This window comes from Pholcus phalangioides, unplaced genomic scaffold, assembly GCF_987345545.1.
Source record: "Pholcus phalangioides strain wild (caught in Gottingen) unplaced genomic scaffold, Ppha-v1.0 ptg000172l_1, whole genome shotgun sequence".
NCBI classification, from domain to species: Eukaryota; Metazoa; Arthropoda; class Arachnida; order Araneae; family Pholcidae; genus Pholcus; species Pholcus phalangioides.
The window spans coordinates 7,954,808-7,975,280 of NW_028301637.1; the positions used below are offsets into that span (position 1 = coordinate 7,954,808).

Sequence of the window (20,473 nt, forward strand, 5' to 3'; positions counted from 1 at the left end):
GAAAAGGATATCGTTGGGAAAGGGTTGAAGACCTCTGGCTTAGAGGCTCTAGCCTACGGGCCCAAAAAACAACTTTATATGTTTTCTTATTCAAAAAAGTTGCGCAGTAAATTAACTTTTAAAGCAGTGGTTCTTAACCAGGAAGAGGCCCGTGATAATAAAACAATTAACTTATTGTTTTTACATTATTATGTGCTGAACAGGGACGCCGGAAGTCAGAAAATGTGTGGTATTGCTCGAGTAATGAACATAATGCTCACTTTGATATGCAAGACCATACGTAACACATTCAACAAAAATGTCCCGTTTTTGGTAGATCTCCCATCGCTCAAACTAAGGGGGTATGGACTATATTTGAATGATGATTGGTCTTGCTTTAGCAACATGAGCATATATGTTCCGGCGTCCATGCTGCCGAATATTATTCTGTAAAAGGGATCTGAGTGGATTTTATCTTATTGGTCATTATTGGCACAGAGTCCGTGGAACACGAAATGTCAAGAACCCTTGCTTTAAAGTCAGTGTGACTTGCCAAAGTCCTATTTGAGGACCTATGACAAACAAAATATCTATGTGTGTTTGTTAAATCTAAGACCTAAGATTCATATTTTTTCCTCGTAGTTTATCTAAAATTGATAAAATTTTAATCTAGGGTTTTTTATCAGGCAATTAAAGTAGTAGCCATTGTATTCTAATCCATTTTTACTAGCAGTAATATTTTACGGCCGGGTTCGCCTGCCCCAAGTCCAGCCCTGAGTATAGTATAGATTAAACTTGCGATTTTGTTTTGGTGACTATTGGCGATGTCGGGCGTTGTCCCGTTTTTGTCCGAAAAATACGGTCACCGAAGTTTAATAATATATTGAATCGATGTGATTATTAATAATCGTAATAATCGTTTGTTGTTGTTTTTTTTCCTTTTGATATTTAGTTATCGATACTGCACTCTCTGGCTTGAAACTTCTGCAAGATTATTATCATGATTATATAAAATGTATTTTCGTTATCAATGGTGAGTATAACGATGACACTTTTTTTCAAATATTATTCGTGATTATTTTATATCACACTGTAATTTCCATTAAGCTAAGAATAATAGAAAAAAATAGCAAAATAAATATTCTATAAACCTTTATATATTAGATTATCTCAATTTTTAGGAGGGGTTTTACACATTTTAGCATGGTCAAAATCCTCAAAACTGCGCTCTATTGCGTACATACAGCGTACATTTGTACGTACATTCTCTCTATACGGCATTTCTCAACCTGTAGTCCACGGACCGTAGGAGGTCTGCGACGGTAACACAGGTGGACTTGATGATTTAATTCTGAGTAAAAAATTTTACATTTTTATTGGTATAAGTTGATATGGGTTCAAATGAGAGACTCGGACTTTCATACTTATGGCAACCAAATCCCATTGGGAAATTGTAGCCAAAGAAAAATGCAATTCACGGTAAATCTGCTAGTTATCGCTAAAACCACCGGAGAGAGAAAATGAATAACTGCCGTAAATCCAAGTAAACTGGATAATGTATTTCACGGCAAACATAAAACTTCATCAGGACCTAGCGGTCATATTTCATGGAAAAAGGTACGGGAAACTGGGTTCTGTAAAATATTTTGGCCTCAGAAGAGACCGGACAATAATTTTCTAATTGGAAGTTAGAGGACAGGGTGTCCATATAAAAAATTTATATTTTTCATTTTGAGACACGCTGTATTTTCACTCTCGAGAGAAACTGGTAACACTTTAAAAATATTTTGGGAGTTTTTTTTTTTTAAATTGAAGTCTCACCTCTACAACAAACGGTTGATAAGGCCCGGATTTTTCGCGATTTTCACCCTCTCCACGTGGTTTGCGACATCATGTTCCAGCACATTTTTTGTTCCTCTTGATGCCTACTGACAACCCTCTGAGTTCGTCAGTCCATTAACAGAATACCCTGTAGATAATTGACATATTTGTCACATTCAATGTTCTTTTCCCGAATTTCATTTTGATTGACCGCAATTTAGGGTGACCTTTTATTTTCCCTGTATTGGTAGGTTATTAGCAATTTCAGCAATCAGGGATGTCTTAACATCATCATAGACACCCGGGCAAAGTAGTTTTTCTGGGCCCCCACCTGGTTAAAGAATACCTGCTAATCAATTTACATACTCAATGACGAAAATTTCAGCCAAATTTCATTTTCATGACGCCCTTTTTTGCATTTGAGGCCCTCAAAGGCTTTGCGTTAATAATTAGCGATCTTGTTGGCTTTTCACAACGTTTTTGGTTGAAAAGGAGCGTCGTCGGTTTTTTAATATATTATAGAACGCAATTCCTCGTAGCTTTCTCGATGAAATATGACCGCCAAGTCCTGATGAAGTTTTATTTTCCGTGAAATATACTACATTTATTTGCCGTAATGGTGGGTTGGTAAGAAACGGCCTTATTAAAAGTCCCGTTTATACGAGGCAGATGGGAACAATTCAGCGTACATGGGTTCAAACCCGCCCGCCTACAGATAGTTACACTTTTAGCCGCTGTGGTGGTCGAGTGGTTATAGTGACGGACTCGCGATGCGAGGATCCGGGTTCGAACCCCACAGTGGTGGTCGGCTGAAGTTGGTTTTCTGTGGTTCCCAACTTCAAGGCGCAAATGCGAGCCGATCTCCCCGTTAAAAAGTCTCGCCACAGAGAGCAACAGTCCTACAACGATAAATAATTCAATCATAACACTTCACTCATAGTTAGAAAAACTTGTGGCAGATGGCAGCACTACACACAACAAGCATTACAGAGAAACAAAAAACTTCCCGTCAGGTTTCACTACACGTACACGCACATTCCCGCATGTACCGATGCGTTGGGGGGTTCCGCGGGGGCGGGGTGTGTGGGCATGTGTGGTGTTGTAGTAGTAGTAGTAGGTGCGGCCTCCAAAAAATGGCTCGGGGATCCATGATGTTCTTAAGTCAGCCACCTCGTTGGGCAATTTGCCTGTTGTGGCGTTGTATTTGTATTAGTTTGTATTATGTATGTAGTAGTTTACTGCGATTTGCAGCAGTCCTTTATTTTCCTACTCTTCTGCGATTTTAGCGTTAATTGGCAGATTTTTCGTAAACTGCATTTTCCTATGGCTAGAATTTCCCGAATTTTTTCCGATTAGATTTGGTTGCCTTAACCGCTTCGCTTACAAGCGAATCGGCAAGAAATTCGGATGCTTTCTATTTGACGAATTGGCGATAAATATGGTAACCTTGTCCTTACATAAACGCACGTGAGAAAAAGCAGAAGGATACAAAAAGTAAAAGAGGAAAGGTAGAAAAAAAATGAAAGAGTGTAAAACAGTATAATAGGTAAGTTTATAAGAATGTAAATACAAAGTACATTTCTCTTTTCACGCTCCTACCTGTTATTTTCTTTCACTCTTAAAGGAAAGATATATCATGTGTGGGAAAAACATCACACTATCAGGGTATAATGATAGTGGGTATAATGATAGTGACACTTACTTATGGCTGTCTTATTTATATATACAAAAGTCTAAGAGAAAAATAAGTTAAAGGGTTGCAGCAAAGCTTCGCGATGTTGAGGAGAGAAGAAAGGAAACAGAGAGAAAACTTGTTTGAATTTATTCCACTGGCGTTTGGACGCAATATTACGTCTTTGATCGCGAAGTGGTTAAGCATGAAAAAGTCCGAGTTTTATTTGAACCCATATTAACTTATAACAATAAAAATTTAACTATTTTTCATTCGGTTAGAATTTAGTTATCAAGTGCGCCTGCGGACCATAGGTTGAGAAACGCTACTATATTCCCACATCGTCTCTTGAGTAAACTATGGACCTACCCCGCGATAACTATCGTCATTATATGAATATGGAAATTTTTATGTCTTTCCTGGAATCGAAAAATCCATTGCATTCGTGATAAAGTCAATACTGTATTTGCATTGCAAAATTACTTGTCGGCCATCATATTATTGTTATTCTTGTTCCAGCTCCCGCAATATTCTCGACATTGTACAAGATGCTGAAACCCGCAATCGGAGAGGAATTGCAGAAGAGGATAAAGATCTTTGGTCGCGGTAAGGACAAGGCATCATTCTATATTCCATGTTGGTTTTTCTTACCGTTATTACTTACAAGAAGCTACTGTTCGAGGCCTTAACTATCAAGAGGCGGGTCCGATGGCCATCCGTAAAAAGATGGCCCGTCCGTAGACAATGAGTGATTATTCGTCAAAACTAGACAGGCACGCGAGTGTGCTTTTTGGGTGAGAATTGATACGTGATCGGAAAGATTATCGTGAGACGTGATTGCCGACGGGGTTTTTTTTCTTTTTTGCCGTTGTCGACGCACGTTCTGGTGACATATAATGTGACATGCTCCGACGCGTAAACCTAATTTACGTTTAGCGGTATTTTTTTTCTGACGTGAAACGTAAAAAATTGGCCTTACTCTCTAGGAATAATGTAAAACCAGATTGGTAGTCTGGGTCGATAAGAATTTATCTAATATAGGCCGAAGAAGATTACCAGGGTCTCACGAGTTTGTCAGAATCTTGATAGACCCCCGAGGTATGCCGCAACTTCTATTTTGGGAAAGAAATATGGGCAAAACAGAATATTACTCAAATACATGTTGAACAATAAGTTCTCGTAGATTTCGTTAATTAGTTTAACATAATGCTACGGAGTCAATTGGTTTGAATGGGCATAAAAAGGGAAAACCATTGCATTTACGATTATGGAGTACTTTTTCGTGTTGTGTATCAGCCTCCGTCAACAAAGAATACGACCAACAAAAATTAATATAATTCACACAGAGGGATTATATATATACATACAACAAATTAATTTATTAAATTACCAAATAAAAATAAGGATTATCCAAAGAGGAGATCCACATCCAACATGTTATATATTGCTATTGAGAATACAACATCTTGACATGCTGAATACTAAATGATTAAGTATCTCGATAAGTAATAAATGATTAGAAATTCTTGAATTGAGAGAGAGATAATTTCGACTCAATTGATATGGCACTCACCACCTATTATCCATCTTTCGGATCCATCACAGCCCTGATCTTTTCACTTCACCACAAGATCTCTTTCCAACCTCAACTTCGAAACTCCTTCTCATACCTCCACTACAGGGAAAAAGACCCCGTTTTTCGCACTACCCCACCTTATATGGGCCCGATGGTACAGGGTGGGCAAAAAGTCCGTAGAGACTTTAAAAATGAATAAAAACCAGAAAAATAACCGAAAGAAAAAACGGTTTGCAGGGTTAGCATCGCTAGGTCACGGGAATTTTTTTAAGACAGGGAAAAACTCAAAAAACAGTCGAAAGGGGGCGCTGGTACGAGCGACTTCGGTGGAAATATGCAAATGAGACGGTTATAAGAACCTGCGCCCGTAATCCACAACCCAGTTCACCGTTGTAATCCGTGTACGTGGAGCTGCTGCACTCTGCCGTTGCTGGATTTGTGACTCGCCTGCAATGTGTTATCCCGAGTGTTGGTGTCACACATACACGGGAAACACATGGTCACTTATTAAAGTGGCCCACGACTCGTTTTCAAAACAATAAAGCGGTCCTCACTTTCTCAAAAGTTGAGCACCTTTGCCTTAGAGAGAGCAGGGGTTCTTAACCTTTTTCAGCCGCGACTCACACACACAAAGCAAACAAGATAAGCTTTGCGACCCATGGAACCGTTTCTTCGTCGAAATTAGAGAAACCGAGAAACCAGTGCATTTATAACAGGGCTGTCAGTAGATTCGTACGACTCATCTAGGAAGCGCCTGTGATTGACTAAGAATCACGCTCAAGAATTCCTGGCTGTGAGTGAATTTTAACGACTCATCTCGAAAGCTCCTGCGAATCAAGTATGGATCGTCACCCATGGTCGAAAATTCGTTTGACCCTTCTCGGAAGCTCCTGAGAATCTACAGGGGTGGTACCCATAGCTGAAGAACCCCCGGCTGTTAGTGAATTTGAACGACCCATCTTGGAAGCTCCTGCTACCCAAGTTTGGGTCGCGACCCATAGGTTAAGAACCCCTATCTTAGAGCTTAGCCTTGCAGGAATCTAATCAGTCAACATGATGGATGACATGTTCAACGCATGGGTATCGGACCGATTCGACTTCACACTAGACATAGATAGACCAGCGGTTCTCAACCGCAGCTCCAGAAAAATACAAAATACAATAAATTCGGGAAAAGTAATTATCAGTATTTCTGAATAATAATAATAAATCAGTAACTTTGATGACTGAATGAAAAATAGGCCTATAGGGGCTCCTCCACAGAAATTATACATCAGAAAGGGCTCCGCGAGTCAAAAAAGGTTGAGAACCGCTGAGCTAGACAATTCAGAATCTTCATATGTGTATGATGGAAACACAAAACCGCAGAGAATTCCTCACAAACAATAGCAAATTTTTCGGGGGGGCCCCCACGGAAAATAATTTTGCTGTCATTATCGTCAATTGTATCCCCATAATAATAATAATGGAAACCGCAGAGAAAGTTCAATTTAAGCTCAGGCATTGGGTTTTTATCGGCAAATCTTATTTAGAAGAAAGCTTAATTGAATATATCTCGACATAGTTTTTCTTTTTCTTACTGTGTTTTTTCCTTTTACTTGATATAGAAGAGTTTAAAGAGCCATTGCTGGAGATGGTGGACGCGGACATCTTGCCAAAGAATATGGGCGGCAACCGCGTCGACAAGAAAGGAGACCCCAAATGCTCCGATTTCGTAAGTTAAAATAAAATCCATTGTTCGCTATGGAAAAATAGCTTTCCCTTTGTATGTGTGTTATAAATGTACGACAACCTTTTTTGACATCATCTACATTATTGCGGGTGACTCATATGGACCACAATAATAATAACAATAACTGAATTCGATTGTTTTTTTCAAGAAACTAGATGTTCTACCGGTAAATTTGTTGTCACCGTGACCAATATTTCTATCGTTTATCGCATATTATGATCGTCCGACATCTTTGGTGCATGAACAATATACCATATATATAATATATATATTCTAACAACAATCATAATATTGGCATCAATGTTTTTTGATTGTTGTTCCGTGGTCAGTTTCGATTGTCTCTTTATCCTGATTCCAAACGCCTCCATATAATTTCTGAATACGGAAAACGACGTTACAGGGAAAGCTCAGGACAGGGGTCTTCAATGTATGGCCCGCGGGCCGCATTTCACCCTCGGAGATTTTTGTCGTGGCCCGTCAATCGTTTTCAGAAAATGTTTGAAAACATTGAAAAACGATTAATTCTACAATTGATGAAAGAAATAATACCAGAATTTATGAAAATTCACAATTAATGGAAGAAATAATTCCACGATTGATGAAAATTCAGAATTAATGAAAGAAATAATTCCACGATTGATGAAAATTCAGAATTAATGGAAAAAATAACTCCACGATTGATGAAAATTCAGAATTAATGGAAGAAATAATTCCACGATTGATGAAAATTCAGAATTAACGCAAGAAATAACTCCACGATCGATGAAAATTCGGAATTAATGGAAGAAATGATTCCACGATTGATGAAAATTCAGAATTAATGAAAGAAATAATTCCACAATTGATGAAAATTCAGAATTAACGGCAGAAATAATTCCAGAATCGAAGAAAATTTCAGAATTACTGAAAAGAAAAAATTTGTGAATAAATCATTTCAGAATTAATGGAAAAAATATAAATCAATAAGAGAAATAATACTTCGTATTTTCTGAGAAGAAATTATTTCACAATCAATGAAAGAATAAATTGTTCGAATATTGAAAAAAATTTCAATTCCACAATTAGTTAAAGTGATTTCAGATTAAAATCAATCTGAGAATCAATTAATATAATCAGTAATTAATTAAAAACTTATTCGGAACTAAAGAAACATTATTTCAGAACTAATAAAAATTCATAATTGATAGAAGAAATAATTTCAGAATGAAAGAAACGCGTCAATCATTTCAGTCCCCGATTAACACGGGGCAACATTGACACTTCTATTCACATGTCATTAAATTACATGAGTTCGTGGCCCGTGGGTTGGGTGGGAAATTTCAAATTGGCCTGCCATGTCTGTAAGTTTGAAGACCCCTGTCTTTGACATTCGGCCTACGATACCTGTTGTATGACAGTAGATGGAGCTTTACGATCCATCTCGGAACACCCTTTGAATTAAATTTGGATCGCGACCCATAGCTCAAGAATCTCTTTCTGTAAGTGGATTCGTACGACCCATCTCGAAAGTCCCTGTAAATTAAATTTGAATCGCGACCCATAGCTCAAGAATCTCTTTCTGTAAGTGGATTTGTACGACCGATCTCGGAAGCCCCTGTGAATCAAGTTTGGGTCTTCACCCATAGCTCAAGAATCTCTGGCGGTAAGTGGATTCGTACGGCCCATCTCGGAAGTCCTTGTGAATTAAATTTGAATCGCGACCCACAGCTCAAGAATCTCTTTCTGTGAGTGGATTTGTACGACCGATCTCGGAAGCCCCTGTGGATCAAGTTTGGGTCTTCACCCATAGCTCAAGAATCCCTGGCTGTAAATCGATTCGTACGACCCGTCTCGAAAGTCCCTATGAATCAAGTTTGGATCGTCACACATAGCTCAAGAATCTCTGGCTACGAGTGGATTTAAACGACCCCCCCGCCCTTGGAAGCTCCCCTTCCAATCAAGTTTGAGTTGCTGTATGGTAAGAGGCTGTGTGGAAGTGTATAGGAAATTACTTTAACACTAAATTTACAGATTGGTTGACTATACTGCCCGTATTTCACGTTTTTAATGGAAACATACCGTATTTTATACGAGTCTGAGTTTAATTTCTAGTTTCTATTGAAATTTTTTCAAAAAATATATAAATTATATTATGATAATCCGAATAAATATTTTTCATCTCATATGAGTTGAAAAGGGATATGTTGGATCCATCCTCTCTCGTCATGTTGGATGTTTATTTTCGTGGTCATTTTAAATTCACTGCGATATTGTGCAGAAGCCCTTTATTTTCCGCCATTCACAAATGTTTCAGTTGAAAACTGAGTGTCTGAAATCAACAGGAATTGTGTTGAACGTCTGAAATACCAATAAATTTTGAGTTTGGGGTCATTCAAGTATTACGTCAGCATTGATGGGGGGGGGGGGGGGGTTCCGATTTGCTGACTTTTGATGACAAAGTGGGGGGGGGGGGTTAGGATGATGCCTACGTCATCAACCCCTCTTTACGAAGATATGAAATATCCTTATGGCATCTTATTCGGAGCGCCAAAAACGGGAAAAACCTTTCGATAGTTATTGGGCACTTGAACTAATGTTCCCCCTATTGATAAGTCAACTACAGAGCCAGTTTTGTGATCTCTAAATATCTCAGGGATCCTTCAAGTGCTCTGGAAATGTGTCCGGACCGCTCAAGTTCTCTAAAACTGTGCCCACATGTAACTCAAGGGATCTCTAAATGTGCCACGGATCGTTTATGTTCTGGAACTTTGTCGCGGGTTACTTAAGTGATCTTTGAGGCCTACTTCAGTGATTTGAAAATGTGCCACGGGCCAATTAAATGTTCTAAAATTGTGCCAAGGATAATTTGAGCGATTTGTAAAAATGTGCCGCTTAGTTCGTTTTTACAAAATTAGGTTGGAGGGGGTAAGCCACATGAGATAACCTTCAGGGTGACATTTGGTCCGCGAGTCAAGGGTTTAGGGCCATATATGGCTTTAAGGGTGGGCCGCAATGAATTTCTTAAAGAGAAATGTTGAGTTCTTACCCGTCAAATAGTATTTAAATTAACAGAAATCGATTATAATAACATATAAAGCTATTTTCTTTCGAAATTTTAATTTTTTTTAAATATCTTTTGCATTAAAGAAATATTTTTTCGTCTGGGGGGGGGGGGGGGAGTTGCACGAGCCCCCTCCCGTGGTGTACGTTTTTCGTCCAACCAATATGCGTTAGGAGGTAGAGGGCAGCGCTGACATAATTTTGCTGACAAGGGGGGGGGGGGGGGGGGGGGGGGAGTCGAAAATAGCTAAAAACTTGCTGACGTAATACTTGAGCGGCCCGTCTCAAATTAATAGATAAATTCGTATCTGTAGCCAATACAGAATTTAATGCCCGAAGCAGATAGAAAAACGAGTGTCTGAAATCAATAAAAAATTTAGTATCAGAAATCAATGGAAAATGATTGTCTATAGCCAATAGGAAATCGGGTCCTTGAAGTCAATAAAAAATTGAGTGTCGCAAGTCAATGGAAAATTATTGTTGCTAACGAATAGGAAATTAAATATCAGAAATTAATCAGCAAAAAAATTTAGTTTCTGAAATAAACAGAAAATTGAGTGTCTGAAACTAGAATAGAATTGTGTGTCTGAAGTCAATGAAATATTTTGTCTGAAGTCAATGAAATATTTTGTGTCAAGTCGATAAAAAATTAAGTGTCAGAGGTTAGTAACAAATTGGTGATTTTTCCCTTATGTTGATACGTTTTTGTCGCCATACGAAACTAACGAAAGACTCCAAGGAAACAGTTATTTTCCGGATATTATGCTGAGGTGAACTCGGAAAGAAAAGTCATCACGTCCCCGCCGGGACTCGAACCCAGGCCCTCTTGCATACCGGGCAAGCATGCTACCATCTACACCACTGGAGACACATGACCCTGCCTTCCTTATTTCACGCACTGTGGCGTGAGGCGCTGAAGAAAAAAGCCATCCATATCTCTCTAACGAAAGACTGTTTGAAGTGAAATCTGCATGAAGTAGGCCTTGCATGTTCGAACGGAATCACCATACTGCATATTTTGAATGCTTTTAGAAATAACTCGGTCAATAGATATAAACCATCTGCATAGGATGGGTAGCATTCAATATTGAAAGAACGGCGAAGGTGTGCATACGCACGCTATGAAAGAAAAATATGAATATCAATAGATTATAAGATGAATGAAATTAAGCATTGAATGCTGGTAAATGGCCCCTGTTATGGAATGGGTCATAGAATAATTCTCCGAGTAGGCTATTATGCAAGGAATTTATCAAGATGGGGGTGGAGTTGCTATGAGCTCACAAACTGCAGCATCGTCCGCAAAGAGCACCAAGATATCTTTATATCAGGAGGGCAATCATTTGCATACAAATAGAGGAGAGGAACCAAAACCAGGGTGCCGATTTAGGTGAACTTTAGTTTCGGTTTCTAATTTCAACTGTTGGAACTTTGACGCTGAATGGTCGATCGTTTGAAATGAAATACGTCTTCAGATCGGTTGATGATTCTATGACCTCACTTCGGAAGATAATATGGCACCGATTCTGAGCAAGTTCGTTAAAACTTTGAAAATCTAATAATAAAACGGAACAAATTATGATGAGGGAATAGCGGTTTGTGAGAATTTCACTTCAGGTCAATCCGGATATTTTTTAAAATAACAAAATAGTTCTGAAAGTCACCGATAGACGGCACTGACTTACAATATATGGAGCAAGGTGTGTAAATCGGAATGCTAACATCGAACGCGGAATCCGCATGCATCCATTTGTGTATGAATATGCTTCAAAAATATTGCAAGTCTGTTGATTTATTGCCAACACTCCATTGTTTATTGACTTCAGATTTCCGACGCTCAATTTCCTGTTTATTTTTGACACTCAATTTTACATTTATTTCAAATTCTTTCAAACACTCAATTTTCAATTGACTTCAGACATTCAATTTTCTATTCATTTCCGATGCGCTCAAAAAAATGTATTGATATATTTTCCACACACTATTTTTTTTTTCTATTCATTACAAAAACTTAATTTTCTATTCACTTCAGACCCTCCCGGACCCATCTGTGATATGCTAATATTCTATGAATGGGATTGTGGTGTCATATATAACGAAAATTAATATCGAAGAATCGTAGGCATATTCAGGGCCGCAACCACAGGAGAAAAGTAGGGTCTTAACGCATGGACCTCAAGAGAAAAGGGGCCTCACAAAAATGAAATGTGGTCGAAATTTCCGAGAATTCACCACGTAGGGGCTTAGAAAAATCATTTGGCCCTGGGGCCCACGATGCTCTCAAGACGGTTCTGCTTGTGCCCCGAGCGCTAGATCAGAAACAGCGCTGAGTTCACTGTTTCTCCTTTCAAAATCCTTGAGAGGAGGCCGTTAAAATCAACACTGGCCCCGGGCGACAGAGTAAATTTTCGTTTCTAGTTGTGACCTTGGGCCCACGCACATGAAACTAATTATTTGATGCATATAGTTGGTTCTTTCAATGGCAAAAATTTCGCTTCATAAAATTGTCTACTCTCTTCTCAATTTCCACAGGTAGGTCAGGGAGGAGTGATCTCGGACATGTACTATACCAAAGAAGACAGCTTACTAAATACAGAGATGCCCGACGTTCAAGCAATCACGATCCCGGCAGCGTCCTGCATAAGCATACCGTTCGACATCCCGGAAGTCGGCACCATCCTCAAATGGCACATACACTCCAAAGACAACGATATTGGAATCGGACTCTACTATGCTCCGTTTGACGACCAAGAAGCCGCCGAGAACGACCTAGAGGACCTAGTCGTCACCAAGAAAGCTGACCAGAAGGCTTTGCTCGACAAACTCGAGCAGCTTACTCCGATCATCCGTTCGCAATGCCAGATTACGCCCGAGATCAGTCATTTGAGGGCTTGGAAGGCTGGGAAATGTAAGTACGATCGTATAAGATAGTACAGGGTGTTTCAAAATTCATGATTCAAACGTTAGGCGTTGGTAAAACAAAACTAGACAAGCACAAACAGGACCGGCGCCGCTCGTTGACAACATCTTTACAATTGACTTTCCATTCTTTTGTCGAATCCCCCGACACAAGTTTTGGATTCCAAGTTTGATCTTCCGCCAAATGCCTCTTTCAGCCAACACCACACTAGAATATGTCTAGTGTGGTGCTGTTTTATCTCCAGAATGTTCCTGACTGCCCATTTCTGTATATGTACTTGTATCTGTTCTTTATATCAGGGGTTTCTGATGTAACGTTTCCCTCAATGATATTGAGGCTTTTCTTACAGAACTCGAAAAAAATTTTGAATTTTATCCAAAAAAATGTGCGGCTATACTGCCGTCTAAACATCATAGCCCCAGGGAAAAATGAAAGAGGTTGTGGTGTCTGCCGTCAAGTAAAAAACCGACAGATGATAGTGATAGGAACCGAGAGACACCCAGTGATATAAGCACATTGTCCCTGGGGACTCGGGTGCCTCCGGGGAAACCTAACCATTTATTGATCTTGAGAAAGATATATTACATACATGGGCAGGTGCCATTACGCACCTCGCCAATAAACAAGTATAAAATTTGTAATCGAAAAATGGTGATTCTGTAAATAAATCACAATTGTAAATCACAGGTTATAAATCACATAATAATCGTCATAATCGGGAATAGTTCTTGATAAAATGTGATCTGCTTCTCTTCAGGGATTTTCATTGGATCAGTAACTATCACATCAATGAAAGCTGTCAATCTGCTGCGGGGTTGATCTAATCACTGCAACGTGTGGTTTGATTTGGTCCAAAGACATTCGTCAATAATTGCTGCCTGTATCCAGCTTTTCGATAAGCCAGCGTGGATCAAACTATTCTCGACTACTCAGTCTCTTCTTCTTCCTCTTCTCTAAACAGATGTACGAGATCGCTGTCTGGATGTAGTTGACATCGTAGTCTAGTGGCTCTCTATCTGGTTCTGGCTCCGGGATTGTAGTTCTGATATCCTCAGGGTGCTGCTCTAGAAAGCGGACCAGTTTAAGTATTTTACTTTTCGAATCTTCCCGCTTCAGGATGCACTCAAGCCAAGGTATTCGCAGATGTTCAGCTGGCTCTCTGAAGTGGAAAGCCGTTGTCTTGGGGCATAGAGTTGCGTAGTGAAGAGGCGTGCCTATGGCCAAACATGAGCATTTATCACTGGGGATTGATTTGAACCTATGAAGGTTCGCCGGAAATGGACCCTGGCCCGTTACGAACATTATCATCTCACGTGACCATTTATGGTTCCGAGGCATTACATGTCGCAGGATGCTATGAGTTGATCGACCGGGCTCTGTGTTGTCATCCCACCTCTGTTGCCATTTATTCATTAGATCCTTCCATATGATTGCTTTGGCGTGTGATGCGGGAAGCAGCAGATCACCTGTAATGATTCCGCCTTCGGTAGCTTCCTTCACCGTGGTATCCGCCAATTCATTACCTTATTGGCCTATATGTGCTATTACCCAAGAGAGGCTTATTCTGGTGTGATTGCAGAGAAGCATTCTTATTGTTCTAGCCATTTCATGACTAGACTGAGGATTAGAGACCGCCAGTATGCTGGAGCGACTGTCAGATCTAATTAGGGCAGCTTTTTGATGTAAAAAAGCATCTAAGACTGCGTTGTAGATGGCGAAATGTTCAGCCAGAAACACTGAGTTATCGTCCTTTAGCTTGACCGACCATCGGGCTATTACTTGTTTACCTTTAGTCTTAGCGTATGCAGACTTTGATCCATCCGTGTAGTATATAAGTGTGGATGACTGAAGCAGCTCACCTTCGTTTTCTGGTACGCCAAAACGTATTTGGCTATTCCGCAGCCCGACTGACGGGTGGGATGACCAACCCTTTATTTTGCGTTCATATGCATGAGGATCCAATGTATTTTTCGTCGTTGAGACTGTCTTGCGGAGCTGGAGTAGGCGAGCCGACTTAGCTAGAAACTCCATTTTCAGGCTCAACGGAGGGAGGCCCAAGATAGTCTGGAGAGCATTTGTCGGGGTTGTACTATAAGCTCCTGAGGTGTACAACAGGTATCCTCTCTGAATTGAGTTCAGTCTGTTTGAAAGCTGTACCTGAGGCGATGCACACCAGATTGATGCACCGTAAGCCATAGTTCTCTCTGCCATCGTCAAATAGAGTATTCTGCGCATTTCTTGATTAATGCCCCACTTTTCTCCGGCCATAAGTCGCATCTTCTGCAGGGTAACAGCAACTTTATCCTTCATTTTCTGGATATGGGACTCCCATTTGAGATCTTGGCTAATGGAAACTCCTAGATACTGCAATACTGTAGTTCTTTTTATTGTCTTTCCCATCATCCAAATCGATGGGGGACGCTTCTTTGAGATCCAGAGAAATCTCGTTTTGCTCGCAGACAGGCAAAGGCTATGGGATGATGACCAACTTGTGGTGGATTGGAGCGCCTTTTCCGCTAGCTCTGCAGTTCCTTTGATCGTCGGGTGAGACGCAATAACAAGTATATCATCGGCAAAGGCCTGGACACGGATATTGGCTGTCCACTCCATTTTCAACAGCTCATCGAGAACTAGATTCCATAAAAGAGGACCCGAGCACAACCCTTGTGGTGCTCCCTTTTGCAGATATTTAGTAGTCGATCCCGCGTCTGTCACAATCGCAGCTTGTCGATCGTGCAGAATGTCACACAAAATTACCTTGAGCACGGATGCTGGCAAATAAGAATACAGTGGAACTTCGGTTAACGAGCTTAATTCATTCCGCGAACGTGCTCGTGATACGAACCAAACTTTTCCATAGGGAATAATGTAAACGTGCATAATTCGTTATACTATCATTCTTTCCCATGAAAATGACTAATAAAAACGTCATTCATTCAATAATTCAGCACAATAATAATATAATTAATAATACAATAAAATAATACCATAAATGAATATACATACGATAATGTTTACAAATTAACCTACTCTAAACTAAAATAAAGGGCTACTGTGAAATCGCACTTCGTTGGACAGGTTGTTCGCACTGCTACAGCTTTATTTCGGGTGGTTCTCTTCTACAAAGTTTTGCACGGAATTCCACGTTCAGCACATCTCTTAATCTCATTTGAAGAGAGAGTGAGGAACTTCTCATTTCTCTGTTCGTCTTTCTCAAACGAGATCATAATAACAGGGGTGCAAACGCCCCTCATCCATTTTGGAGCAGAAATTTTGATAATGGAGCAGAACTAAAAACTAACTATATCTGCAATATAAGGAGCAATTTTTCTGCCAAAAGTTTTGCTATAAATGATTGGAACGAATAATTCTAAATAAATATCCTTCAAAAATTAGAGTCCATTTAGATTTTTTCTGAAGTATCTTATCTGTCACAACTTGCATTACTAAAAAAATGCATTACTGAAATGATGCAGATATGACGAATAAAAATTATTAGACTCTCTTCAAATTAAACACCATGCATACTGAAAACCTAGGCAACAAGAATTTCAGCTGCTTGAAAACCAAAATCTTATTCATCCTGATATAGCAAAAAAAAAAAGTGCGTGCAGAATATAATAAGGGTTTCCGTGAAAAAGGTTAGCTTCTCACAGACTTTAAAGAAATGACTAAATTCAAAAGTGAAATGCAAAAAAACGAGAAAAATATTTAAAAAAAAAATTATTTACTTAAACAATTTCTCAACCTAAATATAGCATGTTAATAGATTAAATTTAAATTAAATAGTAAAGTTAATAGATTAAAATTAAATTTTTTTTCTGTTTTCTCAGCCTGAAGCCTCTTACAATATTTTCTATACGAATCACGAGTAGCTTTCAGAAGTTCAACATCTCAATGACAATTTTTTTCAAATTTTTCATGCCCTTAAACATAAGATTTTGTGTCTTATTCCATTAAAGCAATGGATGAACAGATTTTTCATTGTTCAGACTTTTGTTAACACTGAACTCTTTGCAGACTGGCGAAAAAATTTAATGATTTAGAAATAATTTCCGTACCGGCCAAAAATACCGGAAATAGAATAATTTTCGGAGCGGTGAAAAATAAATACGTGGGAGAAATGATTTGCGAATCGGCAAAAAAGTACCGTAAATAAAAATTTTCGGGCCCGCAAAAAATACCGTGAATAAAATGAATTTTCGGACCCGCAAAAAATACCGTAAATAGAAAGAATAATTTTCGGACCCGCAAAAAATACCGTAAATAGAAAGAATAATTTTAGGACCCGCAAAAAATACCGTAAATAGAAAGAATAGTTTTCGGACCGGCAAAAAATACCGAAAATAGAATAATTTTCGGAGCGGTGAAAAATAAATGAATGGGAGAAATGATATGCGAACCAGAAAAAAATGCCGTAGATAAAATAATCTTTTAGTCGGCAATAAAAAAAACCGTAAGTAAAAAAAAAACAATTTTCTGGCCGGCGAAAAATAAATGAGTAGGTGAAATAACCCTGACCTGCTGAAAGACAAATATAAAATCCAAAATAGAGACGGTGTACAAAATATATAAAAATTATGTAGCGGTTATATGAATTGGACGAAATATTTCGCGGACCGGTAGGAATTTTCTACGGACCAGCGGTTGTGTGTGTGTGAGGATGATTGGTTTTTGCGCGATTACTGATCTGGATTGATTTTCCTTTTTTTCCTACAGATATCGTGCACCTGGATAACACTTACAGCTGGATGAGCCCGAAGCAAGTTCTTTACAAAATCGAATTGATTCCGCCGAGCGAACAATTCGAAAGCATCGATGAAAAGCTCATCGAATCGATAAAAAATCTCTGAGAGAGAGAGATTCCTACTTTGGCAAGTCAAATGTACCGTGACTGATGCTGGAAATCGTCACCGCAACCGTTTCCGCTGTTATTCAAAACTAATATTTAAGTCATCCATATACCAGCAGCTTGAACTATAGAATGAACTCGTTCGATTTCTGGACAAGTTTTTGAAGCTTGAAGCATAAAATCCTATGATGAAAATGTTTGAAGCTTTCGGCAATAATCAGATGATTTTTAGATGCAACACCTACAGCAGAAGAGTTATCTTAGCCTTAATCCTATTAAGTTATAGCATATATTATAAATTCAAACAATTTTTTTTTCAAATTCAGTTATTATCGCCTATATTTTGAATTTTGCAACATTAAATGCCGAGTTATTTAACACTTACAACACATAGGATGTTGAGCTCTAAAAGTTACAGCTGAAAACGATATGATGAAAACTTTTTTTGAAGTCTACAGCGAAGAATCCTAAGATTTTTAAATTCAAAGTGTACAGCAGTGAAATATTTCAGCAGTTGCAGCAGGAAATCCTTCTAAGAAAATTTTCAAATTTTACAGCAGTAAAACTCCTATCCTGAAGTCATATAGTGAAAATTTTCAAATCTTACAGCAAAAAGTCATATCGTCGAAAATTTCAGAGCTTTCAACAGGAAATCCTATCGAAAAAATTTTCAGCGCTTACAGCACTAAAACTCACATCATGAAAGTTTTCGAAGCGTACAGCAGAAAATAAAGTAATGAGAAATTTCGGAACTTGCAACAGAAAATACTACAATTGATAAAAAATTGAAAACAGTTGTAAACCCAGAGATGAAAAATTGCAGAGCTTACAGAAGAAAATCCTATTGTAAAAATTTCCAAAACTTACAGCAGAAAATCATACCATAAAATTTTTCAAAGCTTACAGCAGAAAATTTCATCGTGAAAATTTTCATAAATTACAACTAAAAATCCTATCGTGAAAATTTTCGGAGCTTACAGCAGAAAATTCATTGAGGAAAATTCATTGATTTCAAGAGCTTGCAGATTTGATCCTATGAAATTGAGTTATTCAAGGCTTTCAGCGCAGAATCCCATAATATTCAGTTTCAAAACATAACGGAAAAAGTCCCATGATAAAAAATTCCAGAGCTTACAAACTTATTCCTATGAATTTATTCAAATGTTATATAGCATAGAATCTAGTGGTAAAAACTTATTTGAAAGTAACTTTTTTACCAGAGAATCCTATGATAAAAATTTTCAGAGAGCTCATAGCTTTAATCCTATGAAGTTGAGTTTTAAAGCTTGCAGCAGAGAACCTTTTACAATGTTGAGCTACAGAACTTATAGCATGAAGGCTTACGATGAAAATTTTCAATGCTTACAGCAGAATCCTTTGATGTTGAATTTTGAAGCTTACAGCAGAGAATCTCAAAATGAAATTTTAAGGCTTACAGTACAAAATCTTCAGATGAATTTTCAAATTTACAGCTTCAGTACAATAAAGCTCAGTTATCAATAGCATATAGTGGAAAAATCGAAAAATAATGAGCTTTGAATCTTGCAGCAGAGTCTCATTTAACGAAATACATTGAAGCTCACAGCATCCTGCAATTTAAAAATTTTTAACCTTGAAGAAAAACAAATGCAAAAATTCTATAATATCTTATTTAGGAACATTTCTTGTATAGTGCATGAAGTTAGAAAAAAAGAAGCAATTGCTGCTTCAGTCTCATTTCTAAATAGTGTGTACTCACATGTCGTAAAATATACGTATGCATTCCTAAAAGCCGAATGATTATACATTTTCTGTAGGAGCAGAGATCTCGATGTAACATGTATGCCTATATCATGATTATAACCAAATACCTAAACCATGATACTAATAAAACACATTTATGATAACATCAATGTCTAATTAATTCGGGTGCACAACCTCTGCCTCGCAGGCCAAATGCGGCCTGTCAAGTGGTTCCATCTGGCCCGTGAAAGGTCTTCTGGTAGAAAAGCATCAATACATACAATACGATATAAGTAAATACATAGGCAGACCATATTTACTTCATAAAAATACAGAATTCATGCAATATATCACCAAAAATTGTCAGAGGCAAGTAAAGTTTCCAATTACTGCCAAAAAAGTTGTTTGAGAAAAAGGGAAAGTTGCCAATTATAGCAAAAAATTGGCAAATTTAAGTAAAGTTGTCAATTACAGCCACAAGATTGTCGAAAGCAAATAAAGTTGATAATTACAGAAAAAAAAGTTGAATACAAAAACAATATATGTGTGTTTATCAATATATATATATAATGTGTTTATCGCACATATTTCTTTTTTTAAAGAAATACAAGTAAATTTGTATTTAAATAAAAAATAAAACATAAAAAAATTCAATTTTTTGAAGAAAAAAATTGTCAAAGGAAAGTAACTCACCAAAAAAGTATGTTTGACAAATATGTGGAATGAAAAAAAACCCAATTTATACAACTTTTATGAATTTATATAATTAATGAGATTCACAATTACCATAACTTATAAGTCATGAAAGTAAACTCAATTCTTGATTTCAAAAACTAAACCAAGTCAGGTTGAAAACAAAGCATTTTATATAAAAATTCAGATAGCTAAAATTACGGGAATGCCTTGTAAAATACAGGTCATATGATCGCTCTACATGTACAAGTTTCTGGCCCGCGGACTGAAAAGGTTGTGCACCCCCTAGTCTAATTAGTTCTACTGAAGTTCGAGCAATAACTTGAAACTAAGAAACTCAATGTGAAATTCTGTAAAACATTTTATTGGAAACAAAGCAAAATTTTCCACTAACAAGCAGCGAAAAAAAAGAAGCCTTTGAACATACATTAACACTATGCGCTTTCACAAGCCATCAAACGCATGTT

General features: G+C 38.0%; 1 protein-coding gene across 2 annotated transcripts in view; it reads left to right on the forward strand.

Annotated features, from left to right (window-relative positions):
- The window catches only part of LOC149063662 (retinal-binding protein-like), an 82,768-nt gene extending 63,289 nt beyond the window's left edge, over positions 1 to 19,479 (forward strand). For both annotated transcript variants that reach the window (XM_089255929.1, XM_089255930.1), the window contains exons 9-13: positions 932 to 1,012; positions 3,992 to 4,078; positions 6,656 to 6,762; positions 12,352 to 12,727; positions 17,459 to 19,479. In XM_089255929.1, the coding sequence (XP_089112055.1) occupies positions 932 to 1,012; positions 3,992 to 4,078; positions 6,656 to 6,762; positions 12,352 to 12,727; positions 17,459 to 17,592 (785 nt within the window). In that variant the 3' untranslated portion in view covers positions 17,593 to 19,479. The remainder of the gene's footprint in view (positions 1 to 931; positions 1,013 to 3,991; positions 4,079 to 6,655; positions 6,763 to 12,351; positions 12,728 to 17,458) is intronic.
- The last annotated feature ends 994 nt before the right edge of the window (positions 19,480 to 20,473 follow it).